At 41.7% G+C, this 10,134-nt stretch overlaps 1 protein-coding gene across 3 annotated transcripts; it reads right to left on the bottom strand.

Annotated features, from left to right (window-relative positions):
* Positions 1-2,766: 2,766 nt before the first annotated feature.
* On the bottom strand, positions 2,767-8,038 carry RAN (RAN, member RAS oncogene family). Of its 3 annotated transcripts, none has more exons than XM_074299687.1 (7): positions 7,826-8,038; positions 6,507-6,552; positions 5,999-6,083; positions 5,792-5,917; positions 4,512-4,699; positions 4,028-4,198; positions 2,767-3,928 (listed from the first exon to the last, which is right to left on the bottom strand). In XM_074299687.1, exons 2-7 carry the CDS (start codon positions 6,540-6,542, stop codon positions 3,884-3,886), a joined length of 651 nt encoding a protein of 216 aa, XP_074155788.1. In that variant the 5' UTR covers positions 6,543-6,552; positions 7,826-8,038; the 3' UTR covers positions 2,767-3,883. The 3 variants fall into 3 exon arrangements, with proteins under 3 accessions (XP_074155788.1, XP_074155778.1, XP_074155799.1); XM_074299677.1 differs by lacking the exon at positions 7,826-8,038 and adding an exon at positions 7,292-7,748; XM_074299698.1 differs by lacking the exon at positions 7,826-8,038 and adding an exon at positions 7,188-7,300.
* Between the last annotated feature and the right edge of the window lie 2,096 nt (positions 8,039-10,134).

The raw sequence follows: 10,134 nt of genomic DNA, 5'->3' as shown, positions 1-10,134 counted from the left end.
ACTGTGATGATCAGCACTGATGGACTTGGCTCTTTTTAACAATGAGGTGATTCAAAGTAATTCCAAAAGATTTGTGATGGAAGTGCCATCCACATCCAGAGAAAACTATGGAGACAAAATATAGATCAAAGCATGGTATTTTCACCTTGTTTGCTTGAACTTTTTTTCCTCTTAAGAATTTTCTTGCACAATAACATAACAAATATAGAAATATGCTTAGAAGAATTACACTTATTTGACCTATATCGGATTGCTTACTGTCTAGGAGAGGGGATAGGAAAGGAGGGAGAAAAATTTGGAAGACAAGGTTTTGCAAAAGTAAATGTTGAAAACATTGCCATGTTTTTGAAAAAATAAAATATTAAAAATAATTTTAAAAATCATGGTACTGAAAACTTTTTTGATTTGGATATGTAAATGTGGCACCAGAGACATTAGTCAAATTTATGACTAAGCAAACTAAACTGGACAAATGAAACTAGAAAGCAAGCTTAATGTTAGCTTACAAATGGACATTAGGCCCCTACTATGTGCCAGACATGCTAAATTTCTCTAATCAATAGTGATTTAAAGCTTTATTTTTCATGACTAGAAATGGCTTTATCTGAAAACTGTCAATTTCCAAATACAAGCGAATACAAGACAGTCCTCATCCTAAAGGAGTTTACTATTAAACAGCAAAGACATGGAAATATATGTATAAATGCAAGCTAGGATAAATTGTAAATAAGACAGAAAGCACTCAATGATTGGAGGTTAGCAGAGACAAAGACAAGAGGTACATCACAAAAATTGTAATTAAATCTATGGAAGCAATGATCCAGAGGATCAGATGGAGACTGGCGAGCAGATTTTCTCCTTAAAAATACAGATCATAATACTATGAAAGGCTACAGAGAGCAGGGAATGAGAATTGAGAAAGTCACTGGATATGGCAACTAGATTTAACTTTGAAGAGAGCAGTTTAGAGTTGGGAAACCATAGGCAAGGTGCTAAAGAGAAAAGTAGAGGTCCCAGTATAGATTTGGGAGGGGATTTGCTACAAAAAGGTTTAAGAGATGGAGGGATTAAGTTTTTTTTCCCAGGTGGGGGAGATATAGACCTATTCTTAGGCAGTACAGATACTAAGGGTGGGGATTATGAGGACATTCTATGGACTGAATTGAATCAGAGGTTCACTTTGATGAGTATAGCCACCTTATGACATTGGGATGAGAGAAGGAATGTTAAGTAGCAGAAAATGAAAAGGGAAATTCTGTAAAATATCAAAGTTCTCAGACAAATTGGGAAAGTTTGTTAGAATTGCTGTTAAGATTGGGAGAATAGGATTCCCTAAAAGAATCAAACTGTGCAAATTGGCAGTGGACTTCAGAGCAGTTGTGACGCTTTTGCTCTGCAGCTGAAGCTGCATTGTGTAGTCTCAACAGGGACAACTGACTGAAATGAATTGAATCTTAGCTGGCCTTAAGTGATAAGGGAGCTAAGGCGCCTTGGAATTCAAAAATGTAGAATTGACTGAGGTCTCCAAGCTGAGAAATTGACTAGTGCAGGTAGAAGTAGCATCCAGACATGAAAAGCAAAAATTTTCATCAAATAAAGGAATTTCAGCATTCTTGAATGTGAAGGTAGTTTGTGGGAGATGTGAAGATTGAGGGTATAATCATCTTTGTATGTGGTAAATCACTTACCTTTCATAACACTAACAGCTGGCAAGCCATACTTTTCAGCTTAATTTCCTCAAAAAAATCCCCTAAAACAGTGACTATTTTGTCTAATTTAAGTAATGTTAAAGTGAAATCACATTGACATAACCATACACTTTGGAATGTCAAATCTTGACTCATGGTTATAGAAAACTCAACTAGCAGGTCTCAAGACTAACACAGGCTTTCTGCTCTTCCCCATATTCATCCATGTACTAATTGCAACCCCATCCATTCCTCCCAAACAGTACTGGAAATTTGTTTCCCCCTATTGCTCCACTGCTATTCCCAGAGACCACTTATTCCCCAACTCCCTTCCCATAGCATTTTATTACTTCCTTGGGCTTTATCCCATTCAAATGTGACTTGAGGGCAAGATTTGTTAGCACTTTTGTGTTATACATATTCCCAGAACTTAGCTATTAGGCATTTGACATTTGTTTTAACCATGTCTTCTATATAGCTTGACAAATACCATACCAAGTAGAGTATCTCAAATGTCACACTTCCCCCCCCCCACCCAGGGAGGTAGTAGCTCAACTATTTCCTTGCCAAGTTATGTACATTGGGAGTATTTCTTAAAACTAAAAGAATTTATGTTGAGATTTATAAATCTTAATTTTGCAACTGGACATCTAATCACATGTGGGAAAGTAGCTATGTTAAGTATTCATATTAAACATTCAAATAATTTTTTGTCTATTATTTTCTTATGCAGCAACTTTCTCCACTTAGAAATAGCAGCAGCTGGCTGTAGTCACACATTTAAGTCATGCTGTTTGTGACATGTGGTTATAACTGCATCTGGTTAAAATTCATCCTTCTGTGTTTTTGTTCATCTTACTTTAAAAATGTTTATCATTAGCATAGATAATACAAGATTTATCCCTGGCAGTGTTAAGTGCTGAGTGGTCAGTTCTTTAGAAATCATATTGGTTAATAGGGATGGAATACCTAAGCAAAAAGTCCACATTGAAGATTTCTTCTTTCTCAGAAGAGTTGCCCTGGGCCCCATCTCCAATGAAAATCACATGCTAAATGGAGAAACCATGCAAAATAAAAATAAATTAAATGCTTCACTTTTATTATAGAACCCAAAATACAAAACTCATTCCAAGGCTTCAATTTAGATTGACATCACTGAATATGGTCCATTTTCTCACTATTCCGGTGGTGGTCATCACAGCATTACCTGATTTATGACTTTTGTCTTGATATGCTTCCTTCTCAACAAGAATTCTTTGCCTACAGTGGATTTAAAGCTTATCAAAGTTGAAGTTAACAGAGTCTATTTTATTTCCATAATCACCTCAAGCCACCCTTTTAAAGCATGGTTACCATTCCCATGTATGTTAAGCAATATCATCTTTTAAAAGCTGCATTCAATTGATACTCAATTCACATAAATTAAAATACTATTCTATTGACAGCTCATACACAGGAAAAATGTACAACACTTATGTGATTATTTTATTCTTCAACTTTACCCTTCTTCCACAAGCCACCTTAGGTACACTACATTCAGCTAGTGTGAAAACTCAAGTTTAACTGTCTAAATTATACACTCACACCTTTAAACTTTATTACCAAGTTGTGACCATCTAACAGTAGCACAAAGTTTTAACCTGTCCAGCCCCTATCTTTAATTTGTGAAATGCATGACTCAGATGTTATTTTACTGATGTTTGAAATACGTTTTAAAAACAACTAGTCATAAAAATGTGAAGGCCATTCAAATAGTAACATGGTATACATCTACCACAAGACCTTACAAAACAGGTTTTTAAAATGCTTATTGTAAACAAGGGATAAAGCTCACTTGCTTAGATATTTGAAATACAACTTTATTATGATCTAAACGAAAAAAGGAATGGGAATGACAGTAACAAACAAGATTCACCACTGAATATTGTGATGGGACTGTAGCAGTCTTATATTTGAAACTCAAGGGGACGTAATTGCGGTCCAAAACAGCTAAATACGCAGGTCCAAAATATGAATTATATTTTTTAAACTGCCACATTCACTCCGAAGCCCATTCATCTCCTTCAGCATCCCAAAGATTAAGCACATGTTCTGCTCAGCTATATAATAAAGTGGCAAACACGCTACACCACTGACATCACAGGACAGTTGCCTATAAAACTAGACCTCTGACGCTGGGCTCTAGCTTCATTCCCTTACAGGTCATCATCTTCATCAGGGAGCGCAGTTGTCTGAGCAATCTGAAATAAGGGGTTAAGAAGTTATAAAGTTAGCAAGAAAATAAAGAAAATAAAGTTAAAAGATATAATAGTTTAATTTAACTGGATTATGACCAATACCTGTAAGTCCTGCTCATACTGTGCTGCCAGTGCTGGGTCCATGACAACCTCTGGAGGTGCAAGAGCAGGCATGGCAACAAACTCCAAATTAGGATCTCCAATAAGTTTTCTAGCAAGCCAAAGGAAGGGCTTCTCAAAGTTGTAGTTACTTTTGGCTGAAATGTCATAGTACTGTTCAAAAAAAAAAAAAAAAAAATTTTAAAAACTAGCTTTTCAACACTCAAGAAGACTATTCTACAAGTTTGTCAGTTAAGCTTATGTACAATTAAAAATGCTTTAAATTTCAGTTATAGAATAGCTAACAGGTAGAGGTTTAATACACAATAACATGATACAAAAGCACTTCAAATTAAAAGCAGGTTTAATGTTTATTCTGATTGCTATACATGTTGCCTGATGTGTCTTGTTTCATAAAAAGTACTTTTCATATGAATAGATCTGCCTATGAATCCTTCACTTAAATAATCACTTTTTTAAGAGTTACCTGGAGATTCTTCTTCCTGTGGAAGACAATTGATTTCGCCTTGACTTTTCTGTCCTTAATATCCACTTTGTTGCCACACAACACTATAGGGATATTTTCACATACTCGTACCAGATCTCTATGCCAGTTAGGTACATTCTTGTAAGTAACTCTTGATGTTACATCAAACATTATAATGGCACACTGAGCTGAAAAGAAATTCAATGATTTAAGTTAATAATGAAATGGACAACTTATTAGAAAATATGAATTAAATGAAGATCTAACTCATGAGACCTCTCAGTATTTTGAATTCTGCCACCAGCAATCTGGAGCAAATGCCTTGGAAATGCCTCAAGTGCTGAGCTTGATAGACAGAAGACCCCACTCTTCTCTGAATCATGCCTCAAGATACTGCCACCTGTGTAGACCTGAGCAAGTCGCTTAGCTTCTCCAGGCCTGTTTCTTCATTTGAATAGGGGTGATGATGGCACCTACCTCACATGGCTGCTATGAGTCAAATATCATAAAGCTCTATAGAAATGCTTGTTTATTAGATGATCTCAACAACCCTTTTATTATAATTCTAAGTGAATAGATAAAAATACTGTAAAAGCATAAACTTAGTAAGTCTTGACATTAAAATTTAAAATGACAAGCTCCAGAGACAGCAAGATAGCAAATACTTTAAACTAAATATGCAATATGCCACACATTTATATGCATCTGAACATTCTAGATTTGGTGCCCTAGGGGGAAGAAGTCTAAACATTCTACATTTCAGTTTCTTGAGAGGAATCCCAGTCCCAAATCCTACAATCTTTGCTCCACTATTCATTGCTATGTATTTAATTCATTTTCAAAGCACAAAAATTTGTCACAATTAGGCACTTGCCACTGTACTTTTCTTTCAATTATCAAAAGTTCCTTAAAGTTTACCTAACTACAAAAACAGCTAAGTAATTGTTGCATGTCTAAGCAATGAAAAATTATGCTACAATTTTCAAGTACTATCTCAGACAAAATATATGGGGAGTCCTTTTTACTTGTAATATGGTCAGAAGTTTTTTTTTTTTTTTTGAATGAAAATAACGATGACTTTTTTCCCCTTTCACCTAACAGCAAACAGTTTGGACTGGATGCCCAAGAAGACCCCCTGAAATTCACATCTCAGTCTTACATTGAATAAAGTAGCTCCCCAAAGAATGGAAATCACTTGTAAAGACATTTATAAATCAAATGTACACTTTTGGAAACTGACAGCTGACACACTAAAACATGCGATGCAGCTGCATACATACCTTGGATGTAATAACCATCTCTCAGACCACCAAATTTCTCTTGGCCAGCTGTATCCCATACGTTGAATTTAATAGGACCTCTGTTAGTATGGAACACGAGAGGATGGACTTCAACACCCAGGGTGGCTAGAATAGTGAAACATTATTATTTAGTTCACTGAATTTGTTACTAAAATGAATGCATATAATAGGAAAATATATACATACCTACATACTTCTTCTCAAATTCACCAGTCAAGTGACGTTTTACAAATGTGGTTTTTCCAGTACCTCCATCACCAACTAATACAAGCTGTTGAAAAAGAAGTTATTTTAAATTGGACTTCTCAAAAACATGTAAACACTCAATTTCAAGCATCAAACAATGCCATCTAAATGCCTTCTTAAACACCCAATTTCTATACACATCCACACAAGGTGGATTCTGAGAACTATTACATTTCTCATAATCAAGCATGAAAAAAACATTGTTTTCTGGGTACATGCAGCTGTTTTATACACTAAATCATCTAAATGCTTTTTGGATTATCTAACAAATACAAGTCCTGGGCTACGCTTTAGGAAGCCATTAACTACCAAATACAGTCTATTTCCAGGGACTATTATTATATAGGGGGAGCCCCGGCACCCAACGGGTCTCAGCAGGGGTTGCTTTTCCGCTACCAGGGCCCCCCCAGTCGCAATCCGCCCAGCCAGACCCTCCACAATTACGTACTTTGAACTGCACTTGGGGTTCTCCTTGGGCGGCCATCGTGATGGTTCTGGGGGAGACACAAGCGCGTCAGGCCCGAGGTTGCATGCTCCCGCCCCCCGGCCCGCCACGTGCCCAGCCGCCCCACAAAGCCGGCCCCCTCCCCCGTCCGCGCTCGGCGGGCCCAGCCTGGCTGCGGAGGCCTGCTCGGCCCATTCATCCTCAGCCCAGGCCTCGGCGGAGGTGGCGGCTCCTCCCCCACCCGCGTGGGGCGAGGATGGCGAGGAGGAGGGGGATGAATGAGCGCTAATGGCGGAAGCCCTTTCTCCCAACCCCCCTCTGGAGCTTCCAGTTCATTCAACCGCCAGGACTCGGAGAGCGTCCCCGAGGGGCCCCAAAAAGAGGCGGTGGAGACCGGGCAGGGCCCGGGAAAACCGCCTGGTCATGGGGCCCGCCGCGGGAGGGGCGGGCGGGGATGGGGGAGAAGGGAGGAAGGCGAAACCGCCCTCCCCACCGCTCTCACGAACGCATCCCCGCGGCCTCTTCCCCAGCTCCCTCCCAGCCCGGGGGCTTCACATGGGCGGCGAGGCCCGGGCCTCCTTACACAAAGCGCGCCAAGCCCAGCACGGCCCGCCGCGGCCTCCCCTTAAACACGGGCGCCCACCCCCTTCAGGGAAGGGACTGTGGGGCCCGCCTCGCCGTCACCTCTTTGGCGCCGGACCCTCAATACCTTCTTCTCGAACACCCGCCCGCCCCAGCCTCCCCGCATCGGCCCGGACCCGGTCCCCCGTGCCGCACTCAGCCGCTACCTTCCAGAAGCGTCTCCGTCTCCGCCTGACTGAACGATGGAAAGATGGCGGAAGCGCGATTCAAATACCCGGAGACGCAGCCGACGCCGCCGCGCGCGCGGAACAGGGAGGGGCAGAGGGGCGGGGAAGGGGGCGGGGCAACGGCGCAACGTGCCCCCACGTGCACGGACCGCCGCGCGCCCAAATCGGCGTTACGTTACCGGCTGCCCCCAAAAAAGGGAGAGAGGGCGGGGCAGAGAGGAAGGGGGCGGGAAAAGAGAAACGGACTGACAGGCCGGGAGCGCGCCGACCCCTGGTTTTTACAATGATCTCAAGAGCGCTGCGGCTAGGTCTAGCGCATGCGCTCCCTCAAGCGAGACCGCTCCCGACTCCAGTAATCCCTACTATCCCGCCCCGCAAGCCTTTTACCGCGCTCTCGCCTTCAGACCCCCGCGCGCATGCGTTTCCCAAGGCCTGCTAGGCCCACCGCGAGTGCGCGCTGGAGTGAATCCTCCGGTTCCTTCTAATCCCTTTCTCCCTGCCGCCTTCATTTACCTTTATCGCGCTCCTGCGCTCGGTCTTGGTACCACCTCGGCTCCCGACTAGAGTGTGCGCATGCGCCCCAAAGGCACTTCTGAGGCTGCCGGGTGAGCGCGCTCGAGCGTTTCCTCTGAGCTCTAGTTCCTTCTTTCCCGACCCCACCTTCCCTCACCGCGCTCTCGCTTTCGATCCCGCCTCAGCGCGCAGCCAACTCCTGCGCATGCGTCTGAAAGGAACTGCTGAAGCTCCCGCGGGAGCGCGCGCCACAACCGCCTCTAGTGGGATATTGCGGATAAGGGGGAGGTGGGGTCGGGGGAGGTGTGCTCCCGCCATCCTGACTCGAGGGCCTCTCCTCTCAAGCCCATTGTCTTCTGGGATGTAAGGGCCGAGTTTGGGCCTTCAGGAAACGGAAAAAGCTGAAGCAAAAAAGCACCCTCATAATAATGATAAAAATAGGTGTTTTAACCGTATAAGGCGCTTTGCAAAGCTTAAAGTGCTGCCTGCGTGCTGTTAATTATTATTCATGGAGTAATTCTGAATTTGCAGAGCGCTTCACGTCATCTCTTTTCCCCCTCCATGATGGAGGTAGTCAAGCATTTATTGAGCGCTTACTGTATGTTAGACATTGTGTATGCGCTTGGCTCGGCTCTCCAGGGGCGTACCTAGTTATTAGTCCCCATTTCATAGACGAGGAAACTGAGATTTAGACGAGCGCTGGTCCTGTTCCTTGGGGATTTTTTTCCGCACCCTCTGCCCCACTTCCATTATTGGGGGAGGGGGTTGCCTGATCAGGGAGCCCCGAACCCAGCGAGGCAGCAACCTAGTCCTTGCTGGTCCTGAGTCCTTTTTGCTTAAAAAGATTTAGAGCCGGAGGGAGATACTTGGAAATCCACTGATTAAAGCAAAGCATCAAACTTTAAGGCTGCACGTGCCAGTCAAAAGCCGACTTTCTACAAGAAGCTTTTCCCAATCCTCTTTATCTTAGCGCCTTCTCAGGGGATTAGGTCCAGGAGTTTTATCCTGCAAGGTGTTTTTCACGTAGTAGTTTGCAGGTCTTCGTGGTTAGACTCTAAACTCCGTGAGAGCAGGGATTGCCTTTTGCACAGGCCTGGCACATAATTAATGCACATTGACCGATGGATTTAACACATTGCCTATTAGAGCTGTAGAAATTTAAGAGCCATAAATTATCTTCAGTATCCCTCCTCCCGACACTTTCATCGACCCAAGATTTAGAAAATTTGGATTTAGTTCTCAGGTCTAGTGATTCCAAATCCCAGTATTAAATCTTCTACACCATTCTGCATGCTAGAGAAACCTGGGTTTTAAATGATGATAAAGGGCCCCATCTTTTAGTGAATCCTGTAGCCTAATGGGAGCAGGGAGACAGATAGGATGAGGATTTCTGATGTCACTTGTCTAGGAAACTCGAAGATGTTCCCTTGCAATGTAGGTCAGCACTTTCACTACAAGAGCATTTCACAATTTCCTGGATCCTGGGAGAAAAGGCAATTTACTCAGGTTCACACTATAGATACAGTGAGAAGCAAATGAGAATATTTGTCATAGCTCACTTAACACAGTGATTGGCACATAGTAGGGTGTTTTTAAATAGTTTTTTTTTCCTCTATGTGGAAATTAACCTTTTAAGACAAATATGTGTTTCTCAATGTTTTGATGTATTTATTACATTGCAAAATTGTTCAGGATACATGCAGATGTATCTTAAAACAAAAATATTTCTTTTAAAACAAAAATATATTTCTAAACAGAGCTCTGCTACTGCACTACCCAGCTGTCCCTGAGATAACATTTTTAAAGAGCTTAGCACAGTCACTTTCTCCTTCCTCATCTGAGACAAAAAAAGTCAAGAGAGATTAAATGATTTGGCTAAGATGAAAAGGCAAGAAATGCCTACATCAAATTTGAACACAGGTTTCTAATTACAAACCCAAAGTTCATTCTGCCACAATTTCTCCACAATATTTTGACTGTCATTCTCTGAATCTCAATTTCCTCATTTACAAATTGGATATAAGATTATAAGCAAGGTTGTTTTGAGGCTCAAATGTAAAATATATGTAGAACACTCTGTAAATGTGAAGACATTATATAAATATTAACTATTATATCACTTTCTTTCATGGAATTTTAGAGACATCTTTTCAAAACAAATCAGTCCTGTCAAATAACCCTTATCATGTGCCCGTTAGTATTGAGCATATAAAATGAAATAAAGTGCCTGTTCTCAAGAAACTTATGTTCTAATGGGGGAAAGACAACAAAGGGGAATAAAAAGAAAAGGGTAGGATAAAGTAACTGCT

The sequence above is a fragment of the Sminthopsis crassicaudata genome, chromosome 1 (genome assembly GCF_048593235.1).
Source record: "Sminthopsis crassicaudata isolate SCR6 chromosome 1, ASM4859323v1, whole genome shotgun sequence".
Classification (NCBI taxonomy): domain Eukaryota; kingdom Metazoa; phylum Chordata; class Mammalia; order Dasyuromorphia; family Dasyuridae; genus Sminthopsis; species Sminthopsis crassicaudata.
Note: the sequence above shows the minus strand (reverse complement) of the source record. Positions and strands in the feature narration are given on the sequence as shown.